Raw genomic sequence first — 20,232 nt, 5'->3', positions numbered from 1 at the left:
AAAATGTACTTATAATGGAAAGGATACGATGGGAGAGTTTTTAAAAGTCTGTAACCACAGGAAAGACCAAAGAACTAGTCAAGTTAAAAAAAACAAACAAAACCCTAAGTTTTGTGTATTCACTTTTTTAAAATGAGGGAAACACTTCAGATTCAGTTGACTGTAGAAAATTAAGAATAAAAATATAGAAACATTTTTAGTATCATATCAATTTTTAAGTGGGCTTTAATCCCATATTATGACCAAGAGAAAAAGAGATGTAAACAGATAGGAACAGGAAGCTGAGGGAAAAACATAGAGGATGAAAGGAACCTGAAAGAAAGTTAGAAAGGATGAGACGAAAGGGAATAGAACACCATAGAGAAAAAGAGAAAGACACTGAGGCAAGAGCAGAAAAAAGTCTACTGAGAGATAGAGATGGACATAAGAAAAAGGGGGCAATATTGCTAAAATTTATTGAGCCAATACAAAGACCAATGGATAGAGGTCACAAGGAAGAAAAATGTGGCTCAGTAGAAAAATAACAAATTTTATAATGGTTAGAGTTTTCCCTCAAATTGTGAAAACTTTGTCTTTGAGAGTTTTTAGGCAGAGACTAACATGATAGAGGGGATTCTACTATTAGATGAGAGATCAGAGAGTACGTAAGTGACATCCGGGACTAGTTTTTGTATGTATTCAAAGCTAGCTGAATGATCTTCTAAAAGTCTTTAAGCCAAAATTTCCTGAGTCCATATTATAATAGCCATAATAATAGTACATACTGTTGTCAGTATAGATACTTGTGTGTCTGTGTTTATCTATATTTTATTTCTATCTATTATCTATCTATCATCTATCTATCTATCTATCTATCTATCTATCTATCTATCTATCTTAGTACAATGCCCCACATGTGGAAAAGCTGAATAATTATAGGCTATCATTATGTGCCTTCTCTTTACAACTATAGAATGCTGCTTCCAGAACAGCAGAACTTCCTTTTATCTTTATAGACATGCTATGGTCACCCATGCTTGCAGGCAAAGAATGGTGGCACTCTCAGAGATTCCACTTTCCATTCTTAACTGTAGGCAAAGCAAATAACATAGAGTACAAATTCATAATTGTGGCCCATCGATTTTGGAATGATCCTCTAACAGCTCTATTCCTAAACCTTTGTAATGGAACTTATCCAGCATCCAGTATTAGCAAATCCAATTCCCATCATGGCTCACAGAATGACACAGCATCTATTTCACATTGTTCACTCTGTAGCATGGATATTTCCTCACTCAGATATTAATTTCCTCAAATCAGCTTGAAAATCCTATTGTCAAAAAGCATGTGTTTCCTGAGAGTCACTCATTTCTTTACTTGTTGAGAGGAGATGCAGGTGTACCTGAAAAAAAATTGTGATTCTCTTCTACAAGCCGCAAAGATGCAGCTGTCAAAAGAAATCACTTCATCAGAAAAACTGAGTAGAGTACAAAGGTGTCCTTAGCTGCTTTATAAGGAAAACAATGAGCTAGCTTACTTATGCTAAATGGAGAAACAGACTGAGGAAGGCCAACAAAGCTTACATTGCTGCTTGGGTCAATGACCTCATAGTGGCTCCATGCAAGCTAAAGCCATACTTATCTAAAGGACTTTGCTTGTGCTACCCTCCCCCCTCATTAATTCATCCTCCTCCTTCCTCTTCTCATTTCTTTCACTCATTCATTCATTCAAAAACTCATTCTTTCAGCAAGAATTTATTGATATATTGATCCACTTTTATATATAACTGCCTGGTCTGAGAGGATTTACAATCTGGTAGAGGCGCTAAAATAACATGAGGACACTATTTTCTTCCCAAGGAAATGTCTCCTAATTGTTCTGATCCACAATCTCATTTTGCTAGTGTTTTGCCCTCAGATAGAATTTTATTTTATTTACTAATTGCCCCATATGGGTAACTCATAATTCTCCAAATAATCTTCAATTCTTCAAAGAGAGGGGCCCTGACTCAAGCAGCTACTACTCTCATCTGATCAGTATCTGGCTCCACTCCATCCAACTACTTAATCTCACCTTGTGGGCATCATCCAAGCCAACTTTGTTTCACTCTTTGTTGGGATAACTTGCTCTTTCTCCCTCTGTTCTCATCCACATTTGTGGGGATAGCGAAATCTTTATTATTTACATATATATATATATATAAGAGGGAAAGAGATAGAAACATCAATGATGAGAGAGAGAATCATTTATTGACTGCCTTTTGCATACCTCCTCCTGGGGATGGCGCCAGCAACAGGGGCATGTGCGCTGACCAGGAATTAACTCTGACCTCCTGGTTCATAGGTTGACACTCAACCACTGAGCCACATTGGCTAGGCTTAATTATTTTTTAAGACACAGAAGGGAATCTTCCTTTGGAACAGTTTTATAGATGCTGTCCAAACTCCTACCAAAGACCTTATAAATAGCTTTGGAATCTAAAAATGTACAGTGTCTACAACATTGCATTATTTGCTAATATTACTTAAATATATTATTTTTCTATACATTTTATTATTTTCTCATCAGCTCATAGGATTCTTCTGTCCAACCACACTGAAGGCCCCATGGAACAAAAGACATATCTGCATCCCCTTGTCAGAGTGCCTGGACCACTATTGAATGTGGTAGCCATCAACAAATTAAATACTACTTGAAATTCAACAAATAATAAGAGATCTGCAAAGTCGTTACAGAAAGCTTACTTTGACAGCTTTCTCTTTGATGTCCAGAACTTTTATAGAATTACTATTCTCCAAAGGGACAAATGTATCTCACTGATATGGCAGATTTACTTTCCAAATGATTCTAACATTTCAGTTCTTTACCTGAGTCTGCCATCCTCTGCTGCAGCACCTCCTGGTATAATCTTCGTAATAAATATGCCAGGGTCATCTCCAATATGGGGATTATCTGTCCCTCCAGCAATACTGAATCCCAGGCCAGAATTCCCCTGTAGAAACAATAAGTAGATATTAAATGATGTAGCTGTCACCTAAACCTAGCTCCCCTTGCACTCTGTGTTATCATCTTACCACTTAAATGGAAATCAGGTGATAACAGTCTTGTGTGCAAAGCTATAAAGTGCACTGTCAGCAAACAAAGGAAGGTCAGGAAAAATACTCAAGTTTGTCCCTGCACCGCAAGCATTCAAGCGCCACATATTTTTGCTTTTAAGAAATGCTTCCTTTATAGAGCAATTAAAATGATCGTTTTAAAGTAGAAAATAAAAGCATACAAATTGAGGAATATGGAAAGTACAAAGATTATTACAGCCAATTGTACTAATTATAAATTACAAAGAACAAAGAATGGAAGAAAATGAGTTATATGAAAATATTTGATTTGGTAGCATAGTGAAATTGTGGTATTTACATTTTATTATTGTCAGTATTGTTGTTCTGACCATGTTTATCCATCAAATAACTATGTTCCCGTGTATCAAGAAATTTGGGCTTCTGAAGTCAGAGTCCCTTCTATAGTCATAATAATTGTAAGATACCTTTCAGTAATAAGCAGGTTTTTATTTGCAGTAGTTATAAAAAATTCTGCAGCAGGTAAATTTGAACAGTTTATATTCTAATAAAGCTTTCATCTCTAGTGTACATATAACCTTTTGAAATTAGTATGTAAGACAATTAAAGTCTCCCCGAAATTCACAAATCTTCTTACTTAATATATTTCTTATTGACATATTTCTTAATATCTATCTCCACTGCTATATTGCATTTCCATATTGCATTCAGATTTTCCCCCTAATTGCATTATATTCTAAATTGTTTCCATACTGCTAGGTAGTCTTTATAATTACCCATTTTATTTTATTATTATTTTTATAATTACTCATTTTAAATGACTAAATAATATTTCATCAAGGTCATATACCACCATTTATTTAAATAGTCCCCTGTCACTGGATATTTAATTTCTCTATATACTCTTATGACAAAGAGAACTTACTAAATTTATGATCACTTGATTAAGTTCTGCTCTTGGGTAAAAAGAGATAAGGACTAAGAACTAAGTAGTTAATACACAAAAGTTAATTAGGGCATTCAATTAGTCAAAAAGTTCAATGTTAAGATAAGGTCAGCCATAAATTGACAGTATACCACAGCAAACAGCTAGGTAATGTCTAGGAATTTTTATGGATTGAATTAATAAAACTCTAAATTCCAGAGGGTTGTGTTCAGAATTGTACATTTACATTGAGAGGTTAAAATTAATAATGCAACCACAGTAATGAAAATCCTATATCTTTATACTTCTAACATCTATCAAATTTTGTTTGTTCTTTGAAAAATTCCTATGTTCACTGAACAGAGATATTATTGGTAGCAGTCATGTAATCATGAGTTTAATCTTTATTAAACACCACTTCTATGCCTGGCACATAAAAGGGAAGTACAGAGCACAGGACTGGGTAACAGGAGAACCAAGCATAGAGACTTTTCCTGAAGGTGAATAGCAGTTAGTTACTTTTAAGAGGGTCAGTGTGAGAGCTGGGGAGAAGGAGAGAATGTTCCAGGCAGATGGAGGAACACATGTAAAACCCTGAGATGAGAAAGGGGAGGCCAGGCCCAAGGAACAGACAGTAAGGCTGGAACAAAGAAAGGAAGGAGAGTCAGAATGGATGAGTCTTTATCATGAGATTCTCCAGAGCAGAATGTACATAAATCCATTTTTGGTTTTTCGTACCTACTGACCCTGGATGATTTCTCCTATGTGACTGTCTTGAAGCTAAAGATGGAGATTAAGACAGGATGACTTTGCCTTCATGAAATTCAATACAGAGCAGAAAAGGCAGATAATCTGGCATCTGGTGATCAACCACATTGTCATGTGTATAGCCACCAAGACAGCATTTAGGTGATTTATAAGGCAGTTTATCTAAGACCTAGGGATTTTGGAGAGAAAGGTAAGTATCTTCGATGTAATTTGGGTCTAGCTTCAAGAACATTGACTAGAGTACATTGGTCTTACTAGAGTTGGCACCTCAGGGATAATAATTTCTTGATTTATGGGGGTAGAGAAAGGAGGCAAGCAGAGATTGGGAGATACTCAAATGCTTTCTCCTAACAATATCAATATTTTGGAAGAGAGCACTCAAAACTGTCATTTGACAAAGATAATCAAAATCTAGCTCTTACTCTCTTTTCCTTATTCCTAGTTTGACACATTCACCCATAGGAACACTGAACTGCTGGCTCTTTCTTGCATAATCCATACTATAATTTCTCTCTGGGCCTTTACTCATGCCGTTTCCTCTACTAGAAACTTCCCAACTTCCCCTTGACTGGTCCATTTCTTCTCATTTTCTAAGATAGGGCTCAGAAGGCATCTGTTTTAGAAAATATTAAATGATCACCCCAACTCCTCTTTTCTGGGTAAGTCACTCCTCTTTTGAGTTTTTGTGGATTTCTATGCTATTTATGCAATGCACTGTGTTATTTTGAAGTTATATGTTTATGATTCTACCTTTCCATCAAACTGAGCTTACAGAAAGCAGGAACTGTGTTCATATTTGTTTCTTGGTGCATTGTTTGGCACATAGTATTGTTACATAAATATTTGATGAATGAAATAACAGACAAGCAAACTTACTGAGAATATTCAAACACCAATGGGAAGATTCAGCAAGAACACAATAGAAGTCCACAATGTGTTAAGAAATGCAATGTAGATAAAAGCAAGTTCGTACTCTGTGCCTACAACAATAAAAATGGAAAGTCTACCTATACAAATTGTGGCTTAGGTATAGGATGATGAAACAGAACTGTCCAAATTGGGGAGGAAGAGCTCTTTATTCAATGGGCAGCTGGACATGAGGGGCCCAAGCTTCTATTGAGAGTGAGGGGCCCAAGCTACTATTGAGAGTCAAACTGGATAACTTTAAAAATTTTCTTCTGGTTCTCTGGCTAGATTTGTAAAAAGGTTGTTTTTGTCAACAGAGAAAAAAAGGAATGCATTAGGAATCTTTAGAGGAAAAGTTAGATCACTGTTGCATTTTTATTTTTAAAAACATATTTTTATTGATTTCAGAGAGGAAGGGGGAGGGAGAGAGGGAGATAGAAACATCAAGGATGAGAGAGAATCATTGATTGGCTGCCTCCCGCATGCCCCCCACTGGGGATCAAGCCTGAAACCCAGGCATGTGCCCTGACCAGGAATTGAACCATAACCTCCTGGTTCATAGGTCGATGCTCAATGACTGAGCAACACCTGCTGGGCCACTGTTGTATTTTAAAAACTTATTCTTTGAATAGATAAATCTTCCAAATAATGGCTTTGGTGTAAATGCGGCAATATTTAACCACTGTTTTGAGAGTTAACGGAGAAGATGGTGGCTCTGGCATTTACTAATATACATTGCCTTGCCCTCAAATCCACTCTGAAGAAAAAGACTAAATGGATCAAAGAGTCCACAATGACAAGAGAGAGGTAGAGATGGGGTGTACCTGTATTTCTGGTCCCAAGGTTCCCAAAAGCTTTTGTGTTTCAATTAAAACCAGTCTGCCAGCTGGGCCTGGCCAGTCACCAAGGTTCTTTAGAAGAGGTTCATCTGAATTCAACGAAGGAAATTATTTAAAGTGCTTTCCCATCTACCCCATTTGTTCTCTTCCGCCTTCCCATTCAGGCCTCTGCTAGCAGCCAGCGGCATTCAATGGAGAGGGGAACAGATAAAAAGCAGCAGTGAAATTACTGCCTGCTCTTCTATGGCTGAGTCACTCCAGTCCCCTGACAATCATCCCGGAGCCAGCCAGCTGCAGGGCAGACCCCTGAACCTCTCTCCTCCGAGCAGCAATCTCTCCATGGGAACGGGCATGCCCCTGGCTCCCATCCTTAGATCCTGAATATTGTGACTAATTAACCAAGTGTTAATACATGACCCAGTCAATGGAAACTGCGAGGTGGCATGCTGGTGAGGGCAGCCCCCGTCCAGAGTTCTGGGTGGGCTGCTGTTCCCTTGCCGTTGGGCAGATTCCATGACTGATGCATGAGGCTGGCATGGAGCATTCCTCCTCCTGCCCAGCCCTCCACATTTGCTGATTCTTGCCCAGGAGCACAAGTCCATTGCCTAGCCAAATGTACTTCCTCTTCCATGCACCACACTCCACCCCTCTCAGAAAAAGAATCAGCAAAAAGGAAAGACACCTTGCCACTTAACTGATGATTGCCAATATTAATACAATATCCTCAGAAAAGCTCCTCTTTCATTAAAAGTGTGCTCTCCAAATGAAAATTACACCCCCCAAAAATGGGGATATAAAAAAAGAGAAAAAACAATGATATTATAATCATATGCATTTATAGAATGTTGTATTGACAAGGAGTTTCTTTGATATTTATAAGTTAAGCTACTAATTTAAAATACTGTTTAATGTAGTAATTCATTTCTAGAAGTTTATCCTAAAGAAATCAGAGATGTGTGCCAACATTTGTGTTCAGTGTTGTCACAGTATTATGCTTCCAATATAAAAAAAACTAACAAAACAAGTACAACTCACAACTACAAAAAGTTCTCAGTCTAGAAATAAGAGATGCCTGTTTTCACTTAAAACCTTTAGGAGTTGCATTTACAATGTCCCAAATTTGCTATATTAAACTGTATTTATCTGGAAGCTGCTGAGTAGAGAAGCCATCAGGAGATCTGCATTTGAGGACTGATCACTATAATTTGGTAGATCATAGGACTGGTAATTTGTAGAAAAGGGGTTTAATGGGATGGGTGAGTATGGAGAGGAAGCATTTTCAACAAGCAAGTAGAAAGAGAATGCCTGATTACAGCAGGCCAAGTGACTAGCAGCATTAAAGGGTGATACAGTAAAGGTAGATTACTATTTCTGTGAAATAATTTTGTTCTTAGAAAAGATATGTAGTAACATCTGATGAGAAGGAGGCAGAGTAGAAGTGATTTTAGAGGATGGTGGAAGGGGCCTCAAGCATGTCTGTGAGCTAAAGTGAAAAAGTGCTTGGAAAAGAAAATTGAGGCTACAGAAGAGATGGAGAATACATGGGAAGGAGGAGTGAGGAGTGAGAAAAGTACTTAGAGTCCAAATTCTTTGAGTCCTGCCATAGGTACTGGTTAAATATATGTGGTAGCTATAGCCACATCAAGGAATACAATAATATTTTGAAAGGGAAAGATCTTTGCAATACATCTTTCAGTAAAGAAAATAAAATGCAATATAGGATTTAAATTGTAATCTCACTTTGTAATATATATGTGCATAGAAAAATTCTGGAATACGTGTCTACCAATAAGTTATTAGTGGTTCTCAATGGATATGAAAAGTATAGATTTTTAAAAACTTTTGTCATTTTGAGAAAATCCATTTTTATTTTTTCTTATAAATATACCTTACTATAAACACATACATACACATGATTCTTATAAAACCTGCCTAACAAAGGAACAAATAATAGTTTGTTTTTTGAGAACATATGTCATCTTTGGGTAGGCAGAGGGATACTATTCTATCTGAGATAAGAATGACCAAATTCCTATAGATAAAGTGTTATTTTTAGGTGAAAGAAGTTACAGGGTAATTAAAGGTAGAGGAGAAGGAAGCAAAAGGAGTTAGTGACTGAAAACATGTCTTTGCTTTATATATTTAGCTGTAAGGACTTCAGAGGGAAAAGTATAGAATAAATCTGGAGCCTTAAGTAAAACAGTAAAGGGGCTGTAATTGAAGCTGTGTGGCAAGAGAGACACATTGGGATCAGTAAGGGTTTGTTGAACAGCAATAAGGTAGGATGTCATCAGCATGATTATGGGATTTTCTCCAACAGTGCTTAGTAATCTTGAGCAGTGAAAAAGGAAGGTTTGGTTGCTAAGGGCTGAGGTGTGAAAATCAAATGTGTGTGACTGACTCAATGGAATGAGGAATAAAAATCAGAAAAATAGCAAAGGAAGAGAAGCAAGGAGGATGCTCATAGGCTGGAATAAATGTGGGTAGAAAGACTGAGAATCATAGAAGGTCCAAGTACAGGTTTATGGGGAATAGGGCATAGAAGAGGGGGCAGCAGGCTGTGGACACTTTGGGGTTTCAGGGTTCAAGATTGAGGAGAAGAAGAAGTACTCGCTGATAGTCATGTGAGGGTAATAAAGGTCATGTGGGTGTAAACATGATGATTGAGTCACAATGCTTTGTGGCCAACACTAAAGTTTCCTTGGAAGATAGAAAGAGAAAAAATGGAGAAGAAAAAATGGCCAAAAATATTCACTGAAAGTCAGGAAAGACCTAGAGTAGAGATGAAAAGGGGATAGGAACTAAGGCAGTGTGGCAGACAAGAGAGTTCCAGGTAGAGGAACAAGATGTGCCAAACCCTAAAAAGAAGAAAGTGCTTGACTTGGTCAAAGAACTAAAATGAGACCAGAATAGCTATAGAGTGATAAGGAAAGTAAGGGAGAGATGAGGTTAGAGAAGGTAGCAGGGGTCAGATACTGGGGCCAGTGGGACATATCATAAGGTTTAGGGTCATGAAAATTTTAAACAGGAAAGTAACAGGGTCTGATTTAGCTAAAGATTACACTTGTTGCTGTTTAAAAACTTATTGGATAAGCCTTATATGACAAACCTACAGCCAACATCATACTCAATGGGCAAAAACTAAAACCATTTCACTTAAGAACAGGAAAGAGACAGGGATGCCAACTTTCACCACTCCTGTTCGATATATTACTGGAAGTGCTAGCCATAGCAATTAGACAAGAAGAACAAATAAAAGGTATCCAAATTTGAAAAGAAGATGTAAAACTGTCATTATTCACAGATGATATGATACTGTACATAGAAAACCCTAAAGACTCCATCAAAAAATTATTAGACTTAATAAATGAATTCAGCAATGTAGCAGGATACAAAATTAACACCCAGAAATCTATGGCATTTTTATACACCAATAATGAACTTACAGAAAGAGAGATTAAAAAAAATTCCATTTACCATCGAACCAAAAAAATTAAGACACTAGGAATAAACGTAACTAAGGAGGTAAAAGACCTGTACTCAGAAAACTACAGGGCACTGAAAAAAGAGATAGAGGAAGACATAAACTGATGGAAGAACATACTGTGTTCATGGATTGGTAGATTCAACATCATTAAAATGTCCATACTACGCAAAGCAATCTATAGATTCAATGTACTCCCCATTAAAATACCAACGGCATATTTCACAGACCTAGAATGAACTCTCCAAAAATTAATCTGGAATAAAAAAATACCCTTAATAGCTGCAGCAATCTGAGAAAAAAGAACAAAGTAGGAGGGATCTCAATACCAGATGTCAAGCTGTATTACAAAGCCACTGTTCTCAAAACTGCTTGGTACTGGCACAAGAACAGACATATAGACCAATGGGATAGAATAGAGAACCCAGAAATGGACCCAAACCACTATGCTCAATTAATATTTGACAAAAGAGGAGGCAAGAACATACAATGGAGTCAAGACAGTCTCTTCAATAAACCGTGTTGGGAAAATTGGGCAGATACATGCAAACAAAATTAAAACTAGACCACCAACTTACACCATACACAAAAATAAACTCAAAATGGATAAAGGACTTAAACATAAGATGGGAAACCATAAAAATCTTAGAGGAATTCACAAGGCAGCAAAATCTCAGACATATGCCAAAGCAATATCTTCACTGATACAGTTCCTAGGGCAATGGAAACTAAAGAGAAAATAAATAAATGGGACTACATCAAAATAAAAAACCTTCTGTACAGCAAAAGAAACCATAAACAAAACAACAAGAAAGCCCACTGCATGGGAGAACATATTTGCCAATGTTATCACCCATAAGGGTTTAATCTTCAACATTTACAGGGAACTCATACAACTTAACAAAAGGAATATAAACAACCCAATCAAAAAATGGGCAATGGACTTTTTGAAAGAGGACATAAGGAAGGCCAAGAGACATATGAAAACATGCTCAAATTCACTAATCATCTGAGAGATGCAAAATCAAAATGACAATGAGATACCATCTCACACCTGTCAGAATGGCTATCATCAACAAATCAACAAATGACCAGTGCTGGCGAGGATGTGGAGAAGAAGGAACCCTCGTGCACTGCTGGTGGGGAACGCAGACTGGTGCAGCCACTGTGGAGAATAGTATGGAGTTTCCTCAAAAACCTGAAAATGGAACTCCCATTTGACCCAGTGATCCCAATTCTAGGACTATATCCCAATAAACCAGAAACACCAATCAGAAAGGATATATGCACCCCTATGTTCATAGCAGCACAATTTACCATAGCTAAAATTTGGAAATAGCTTAAGTGCCCAACAGCAGATGAGTGGATTAAAAAACAGTGGTACATCTACACAATGGAATACTATGCTGCTGTAAAAGAGAAGAAATTCTTACCATTTGCAACAGCATGGATGGAACTGGAGAGCATTGTGCTAAGCAAAATAAGTCAGTCAGAGAAAGATAAATATCACATGATCTCACTCATTTGTGGAATATAATGAACAACATAAACTGATGAACAAAAACAGATCCAGAGACAGAGAAGCATTGACCAGACTATCAAACCTCAGAGGGAAGGTAGCGGAGGGTGGAGATAAGGGGGAGAGATCAACCAAAGGACTTGTATGCATGCATATAAGCCTAACCAATGGACACAGACACCTGGGGGGTGAGGGCATGAGTGGGGGTTGGTGGGGGGGCAATGGGGCGATAAGGACACATATGTAATACCTTAATCAATAAAAAATAAATAAATAAAATAACTTATTGGAGAGAGCCAAAGTGGGGAATAGGAAGACCAGTTGTAGCATCCAGGTCAGAAATTGATGGCAGCTGGTAGGCTGAAAGTAGTGGGGATGACAAGATTTGAGACATGATTTAAAGGTAGAATTGACAAAACTTAGTGATGGTTAGAATGTGGGAGGGAAAGAGAAAAATCAAAGATGATGCATAGTTGGATAGGGCTGCCATATAGGAGATGGAGAAGACTGTGAGGGAGTAAGGAAACCAGTTTTGGAGAAGTAAATCAAGAGTTCAGTTGGGATCCCTTTAAGTTTGAGAGATCTGTTGGTGTCAATGGAGTGGCAGAAAACTTACTGAGATACTGAGAAAGAATGTCAACAATAGCGAACACTCATTGTGTGCCAGGCACTGACCTTACAACTAACTCCCTCCTTAAGGATAGTGAAGGTACTGGCAAGAAAAATAGGTGGGTAATTGCAGAAATATCAGAAATAAATGCCTGGCTGTCATTTTCTTTAATCCCCATGACAACTCGTTGAGGGTATAATGTGAACATTTTCTGAACGTAGACCTAGAAGTATGGGATTACTTGGAGAAGCCAGGTTTTCTTAATAAGGGATGACATGATAAATGTGATGTTTTACTGTGATTAATTCAAGGACAGTGTGCAGGCTGAATTAAGACAAGGCTGAGTGGATTGAGTCAGAAAGCAAGAGGAGTAATTTGGCATCAAATATAATATTTGAGCTGTGAATTTTTAAGATCTGATTTAGAACACTCCAACTATAAAATTATCAAGGAACGTAGACCTAGAAGTATGGGATTACTTGGAGAAGCCAGGTTTTCTTAATAAGGGATGACATGATAAATGTGATGTAATATAGTCTCAACTTTTTGGTCATTTTTCCAATGTAAGTTGGTAACAATGGAGCCCCTCTCTTATAACCCTATCGAGCTTTCTACTTACAATGACATCTCTGCTTGTGTCCTCTGAAAGTTTCTGGCATATGAAGGATTAAAGCAGATATATCTATTTAGAATAGTTTGGGTGTATAGAAAATAAGAAATAGAGAAGTTCATGAAGCAGTCAGTTACCACATCAAGAAATCAGGAGTCTCCTGCCTATCCATCAGTCCTTGCATTTTATTAAACACCATGTCTTGTTGATTCTACCCACAAATATCCATCAAATCCACCCAGCTGCTCTCAATTTCTATTATCACCATTCCAGCTTAGAACTTTGTTAGTTTTCCTCACTGATCTTCTGGCTTCCAGGCCTCACTCACTTCTCTCTATACCAGCGGTTCTCAACCTGTGGGTCGCCAACCTGTGGGTCACGACCCCTTTGGGGGTTGAATGACCCTTTCACAGGGGTCGCCTAAGACCATCGGAAAACACATATATAATTACATATTATTTTTGTGATTAATCACTATGCTTTAATTATGTTCAATTTGTAACAATGAAAATACATCCTGCATATCAGATATTTACATTACGATTCATAACAGTAGCAAAATTACAGTTATGAAGTAGCAACAAAAATAATTTTATGGTTGGGGGTTAACACAACATGAGGAAATGTATTAAAGGGTCGCGGCATTCGGAAGGTTGAGAACCACTGCTCTATACTCATGGTGGAATGTGCTCAAAATAATGGATCTTAAACTCAAATGCTATGAAGGCAGACAAGGTATATAGGAGGGTAAAATGGGCCCAAAAGACATAAAAAAAAACAAAACAGAGCAAGAGTATGGTTAAATGGCAGCTGGTCTTCATATTGGATATAAAATAGAGAGAAGTGGGGATTGAGCATATACCTAACCTAAAGGGAAGAATACTATTCAGCTCTTATAAATGGTGGACACTCTAGAATGGGTGCCTAATGTTGAAAGATTGTTTCCCCCCCACTCGCCTGAGGGAAGCCAGGATTCAAATTTTCTTAAGTAAAATATCAATTTTTAAATGTTGGAAAATTATAGATGTCTTTAGTCAATTATGCTCCCTGTGGTTGGCAGTTTGTGAAGCATATTCCATCACTGCCACACAAGTCAATATAGTGAGGACTAAAGAAAATACATATGTAAGCCAGAGATATGTTCTAAGGGTCACTATTTTATAAACTGCTCACTATTTAATGAACTTGTACCTTCTTTTGTGTAGCCTTATGTACCCATTGGCAGCATGCAAAGAAAAGTGCCTGACCCAGAATATATGCTCACTTTCCCCTTCATTTCACTCTGTGTCTGGTTCACAAGTTTATTATTGCTCAAGCACATTGTATTATACTTGTTTATGTGTTTATCTTCCTTATTCTACTGTGTGCATCAATTCAAAGCATCAAAATGGTGTTATTCATTTTTTATGCCAGAAGTATGTAGCACCTATACTGAAAAGAACTGGATATGCCCTGGCTGGTCTCACTCAGTGGTTAGAACACCAGCCCTCAGACTGAAGGGTCTCAGGTTTGATTCCCAATCAAGGGCATATACCTCGGTTGCAGGCTCAATCCCCTTCCCTGGTTAGGTGTGAACAGGAGGCGACCAATCTCTGTGTCTCTCTCACATCTATGTCTCTCTCCCCCTCACCCCTTGCCTCCACTCTCCTTAAAAAAAAAAAAAATCAATGGCAAGATATCTTCCAGTGAGGATTAAAAAAATAAAATAATAAATAAATACATAAATACATCCTATATAATAAAAGGCTAATATGCAAATCGACTGAACAGTGGAACGACTGGTCGCTATGATGTACACTGACCACCAGGGGCAGATGCTGGAGCTGTCCCCTGGTGGTCAGTGCACTCCCACAGGGGAAGTGCTGCTCAGCCAGAAACTGGGCTCATGGCTGGCAAGCTCAGTGGTGGTGGTGAGAGCCTCTCTCGCCTCCGCAGCAGCACTAAGGATGTCCGACTGGGAAGCGGGCCTAAGCCATCAGTCAGACATCCCCCGAGGGCTCCAGGACTGTGAGAGAGTGCAGGTTGGGCTAAGGGACCCCCCCAACTGAGTGCATGATTTTTGTGCACCAGGCCTCTAGTAAATACATAAATAAATGCTTTTATAAACTGAGCTGAATTGCTTCCTTTCCCTATAAAGCTTCTTATTTTCTGCTCTTGTAGAACTCTTATTCAAACATCAAAAATCATCTCAAATGTTATCTGTAATGTTTTCTTTAACTGCTTCAGGGTGGGTATGAGTGTCCTTTCCTATGTGATTTCATTCATAATGTGACTAAGACAAAAAAAACTTATTTGTATATGTGTCTCTCTTCCTCTAGATCAGTGGTTCTCAACCTCCTGGCCCTTTAAATACAGTTCCTCATGTGACCCAACCATAAAATTATTTTCATTACTACTTCATAACTGTACTGTTGCTACTGTTATGAATCGTAATGTGAATATCTGATATGCAGGATGGTCTTAGGTGACCCCTGTGAAAGGGTCGTTCGACCGCCAAAGGGGTCGCGACCCACAGGTTGAGAACCACTGCTCTAGATTCTTAGTATCTGAAGGTATGGGCCACACTATATTTGCAACTGTATTTCTAGCTCTCAATCCAATTCCTTCTGACAGAAAATACTTAGTAAATTTTTGCTGGATTAAACCAACTGAATAATACTTGAAATAATTTGTATGATGAGATAACAAGGAAAGATAGAATGAAGGGGCTATAAGAGGGTGTATTTGGCTTTAAAAGGGCTAAAGATTGAATCACCTAATTATGAATTTATTTGAGTATCTATTATGTGCTCAAAATTGTGTCAAATTCTGGGAACAAAAGGAAATAAAAGACATGGTCCTTTTTCTCAAGGAGCATCTAGTCTATACCATATACATACAGGGACAATATGGCTGTGGTGCAATATTTCAAATTTATATTTGGCTGTTCCTCTCCCTGGGCCCTCTCATCCATCATTTGCCAAGTTCTGTTGATTCTATCTCTTGAAGGCCCTTTGTTTTTAACCTTTTATTTCTATTTCCACTGCCTCTATGCTAGCTAATTTCCTATTGCCCAGGATATTGCAAAATGCCAACATCTGAAAATGATCACTTAATACACCATTGCTTTTGATTCATTGTATTTCAAAAGTATAATTTTCCTATTTTCTCTCCAATCAACAATTGAGATCTTTTTTCTATTCAAATATTCAAAAAAAACCCCAACAACTGTTGAACAATCTTATTCTTTTTCCCTCTTCATTGAACCATGAGGATTTTTTAAAAGGCTGGTTCCTAGAGGTTTTTTTTTTCCTCTCTTAATTTCTGGCAGTGTACACTTAATCTTTCTTCTTACTATTTCTTGGCAGTACTGTAGATGCTCACTTGCTTTTAAGGGATTTAAGCCATAAACTTAAATCCCTTAAAAATAACTCTCCTTTGAAATGGTAACGGGAATAGCCAACTGGGACTCTGACATAAGCCTTCAACCCATACCCCTACCTCTACCAATCTTGACTAGGCCAAGAGGAATGGAAAGGGAACTTAGGTACCACTCTTGAAATGGATTAAGAAAGCAAGTTCTGGAATCATCCCTGCTGTGTTTACATTCTACCTTTACCACTTTCTGGCTTATAATCTGAACAAATTCTCTTAAGTTCTTTGACCTGTAGTTTCTTCACCTGAAAAGGGAAATAATGTAGCTTTGGGGCTGGTTAGAAACTAGCAGTACTCAAAGTGTCTTCATGATCGAAAGCATTTTCATAATAATAAAATGTTATTTGTCTTCTTCACTGTGTTTACCTTTGCACTGATTGTACAAAAGCATTGGTGGGTAAAACTGTTGGTGCCTTAGTAAGATCAAGGCAGTGGCACCAAAGTATACTGGTAATCACTGAATTATTCAGTAAACATATTCACAATTTTTAAAAAGGCAAATTTCACTTGAGAATATCTTTGATGAATCAGTAAAAAGTATTAATTTTATAAAATCTTAACCTTTGAGTCCACAATGTTATAATATTACGTGTAATGAAATAAGAAGTTTGCATAAAGCACTTATACAGGGTGGGGCAAAAGTAGGTTTGGTTTATAGTTGTAAAACACAGTTTATTCTTGTCATTAATTATTGTATTATTTTTCATATGAACAACTGTAAAACTACTTTTGCCCAACGCTGTATGTTTTCTCAAGGAAAAATATTTGTGCAATCATTTGAATTGCAAGCTAAAGTAACATTATTTTCATTCAATACCATTTTTACTTGAAAGAATGACTGGCATGCAAACAATAATTATTTAGTCTTGGGTATTTGGCCACTTGAAAATTAATAAAATGAGCTTGTTTTATAAAAGAAACACAAACACAACTAATGGTATTTACTGAAACTGTAAAATTTGAGTTTGTAAGCAAACATTATATTTTGGATGCCTTGCATTTATCATCATGTGCCTCACAGTTTTCCAAGCCTTAAAGACTTTCATAATGGGATGTCTGGAAATATTGACAAATAGGAACTTTTGGTATTGTGTAATGAAATATGTCAACATTTGGATGATCGGTATAACTCAGTAAACCAATATTTTTCAACTAACCAACACACATTACAAGCCCATGCATGAGTAAAAGTTTCCTTTAAAGTATAAGACAGATGAACATATTGTAGAGTGACATAGTAGAAAAATTTTATTAATATGTTTTCAGATTCTACAAGGCAAATAACTAAAAAAAGAAAACCATTTATTGATTGGGTAAATGTCTTCATGACTCACCCCTCTAAATTTTGTGGCCTCTACTTCCAGAAAGGTTGCAAGGGCATTTATGAGGCAAACATGGAAGGAAGTAGAACTAGCACCCTAGAACTGGAGTCAGGATACCTGGGTTCTAATCCCAGCCCTCTTGTTACTTAACTGGCAATTTTACCTTGAACAAATATTTTTAATTTTGCTAAGTTTCTTGTTTGAAAAACAAGGTGTTAGATCAGATGCTATACTGAACAAATGGAAATCAAAACAAGAAAACCTATTATTTGTCAAATTTTCATGTAACATCAAGAAGAATAGCCATAATTACCTGAAAAGGCTATGGAAATATTTTGCCTTTCTCCATTCATATATCTGTGAGAGAACCTTGCTTTCCTCATTTACTACAACTAAAATGACAACAAAAATGACAACTAAAATGAAGATGTGCTATATTAATCTATATTATAAAAGGCCTGTGGCCCTAACGCCATAATGATCAAAGACCAGCACAGGTGGGCGGGGCTGTGCGCGGGTGGGTGGGGCTTCGAGATTTCGCATGCTGGGCTTCCAGTCTAAACATAAAAGAGATTTAGAAAATGTAAAACAATGCTCTTCATTCTTCCTCTCTACTCCTATTTATAATCTCCCAAACACAATCATTACACTTCCATTTTCATGACTTCTTCCCCCATTCATCTAAAATCAGCTCCAGCATCATCAAATGTACTGCAAGCTTAGGTGACTCATCAGAGGGTATAGATAGGCTTTCTTTGTTCTCCCAGAATACACTGATCTTGCTTCTGCTGCCACAGTTATCACGTTACATTAAAATGCTGGATTCACAGGAAAGGAACTATGTGAATTTTACTTATATGTTCATAGTAAATAGGCAGTAGGTATTTGCTGAATAAATAAATAAATGAGAGCTTTATTTTCATTGATCATTACTATGCTAAGCACTTTATGGGCTTTCTCTTAGTTATTCCAAAAAATAACATATTTTAATATCTGCTTCTTTCTATTTGTTCTTGTTTCTATGAGTTACAAAAAAATTTGTTCAGCCTCCTGCTGTATCAAAAGGTGCATTGGAATAATAGTTTGCCCAATAGAAGCCTGAAGGAACTAATTCACCTCCATGATTTACCCTTAACTCCCTAATCATAGGCAGGATGCATTCAGACTTTAAAAGAAAATGAATCTTTGAAATCTGATTTATGTTCATCTTAGGGTTTCCTCTCATTTATTAAAGCCCTGCCTAAGTAATTTTTCTCTAAAGAGTCCATATTTGACTAAGGATTAAAGAACAGAATATAAAACATTTAGTTCTCAGCATCAATTGTAGAATACATCTACATCATAAGGTAAAGTAAATAAACTGAATTGGAGTGCACCATAGAGGAATATATTTCTTTAGAAGGTATTTAACTAGAATGTAAAATATTTTGTTGGTTCTTTACTTATCCTTTAGAAACAGAAATATGGGGTATTTACTTTCTTCTATGTTGCAGTGGAAATAAATTTTATTTTTATGTCTCAGGCAACAAAGATATTTCCATTCACTTCTTTGATTCCCTAAAATATTTTTCAGACACTAAAGTCCAAGGATAAGCAGAGTTGACAAAAAATGTTGGTCTATCATTGTACTTTAGGCAGGTTAATAATTCTCATGGAAGCCTCAATATGACTTGCCACATTCTGCCACTTTCAATCCTTTGCGAATCCACTTCAAAAGAACAACTGTTTATAAAGTCCTCTAATATCTGCCACATCACAATAAATGATGAACCAACTTCCAGAATGCTGGCTTTGACCTCAAGCAAGTTATGCAATAATGCTTCCTTGAAAGTTTTTGTGCATGCAGCTCCTTCTCTCCCAGAAGATATGTCTGCCAGATGGCAAAAGTGACAATCTTAGAAAAAAGTGAAAGCTGAGTTGGAAACAGCAGCTTTTTCAGAAGGTCAGGGCAAAATCTCTGGTGGCAAAGCACAACACAGCATTTTAGAGACAAAACCGTATTACCCAAATACTGCACTTAATGTTGGATGGGAAGGATGTTTGCCTATGGGTATATGCTCTGTCATCCGAGGCCCTAGAGTGAGGTCAAAGATTGAAACTACCATGGCAAAGTAGGGCCAGATAAGACCATATGCAGATGAGGGTTTTAGGATGCTACCATCAAATTCATACATGTGTATATAAATTTCAAATATATTATATACATCTACACTAATAAAAGACAAACATGCAAATTGACCGTACCTTTGCTATGACTTAAGCCACGCCCACCAGCCAATCAGAGTGACTATATGCAAGATGGTGGCTGGCAGCCACGGAGCTAGATCAAGCAGGAGGCTTGGTTGCCCCAATGATGGAGGAAGCCAAGCTTCCCCCCTGCCATGGCCAGCTCTGAGCTCCACTCAAAGCAACAAAGTTTCAATTATAGAATATAAATAAACCCCAGATACCTGCTTTCAGCCGGGTGTGGCCACGGAGCTGGAGTCTTGGGTTGCCCCTGGTGATGGAGGAAGCCAAGCTCCCCTCCCGCCCACCCCTGGCCGGCTCTGAGCTCCCACTCCCAGGCTACAAAGTTTCAATTATAGAAAGGTAAATAAATCCCAGAATAAAAAAAAAAGAAAAAAAGGAGAGGCTGGGAGCTTCCATCGCTTTGGGGGCTTGGCCAGCCTGAAAACGGCCCTCAGCCCCTCACCCAGACTGGCCAGGCCCCCAGTGGGGACCCCCACCCTGAAAGGGGTGTGACCAGCTGCAAACAGCCATCAGCCACTCACCCAGGCTGGCC

General features: G+C 37.6%; 1 protein-coding gene across 7 annotated transcripts in view; it reads right to left on the bottom strand.

The window, feature by feature from the left end:
- DLG2 (discs large MAGUK scaffold protein 2) overlaps positions 1–20,232 on the bottom strand; it is a 1,152,012-nt gene that overhangs the window by 552,800 nt on the left and 578,980 nt on the right. For all 7 annotated transcript variants that reach the window (XM_023762195.1, XM_023762199.1, XM_023762198.1 and 4 more), the window contains one exon: positions 2,847–2,971. In XM_023762195.1, the coding sequence (XP_023617963.1) occupies positions 2,847–2,971 (125 nt within the window). The remainder of the gene's footprint in view (positions 1–2,846; positions 2,972–20,232) is intronic.

Source organism: Myotis lucifugus, unplaced genomic scaffold (genome assembly GCF_000147115.1).
Source record: "Myotis lucifugus unplaced genomic scaffold, Myoluc2.0 scaffold_236, whole genome shotgun sequence".
Taxonomy (NCBI): Eukaryota; Metazoa; Chordata; class Mammalia; order Chiroptera; family Vespertilionidae; genus Myotis; species Myotis lucifugus.
Note: the sequence above shows the minus strand (reverse complement) of the source record. Positions and strands in the feature narration are given on the sequence as shown.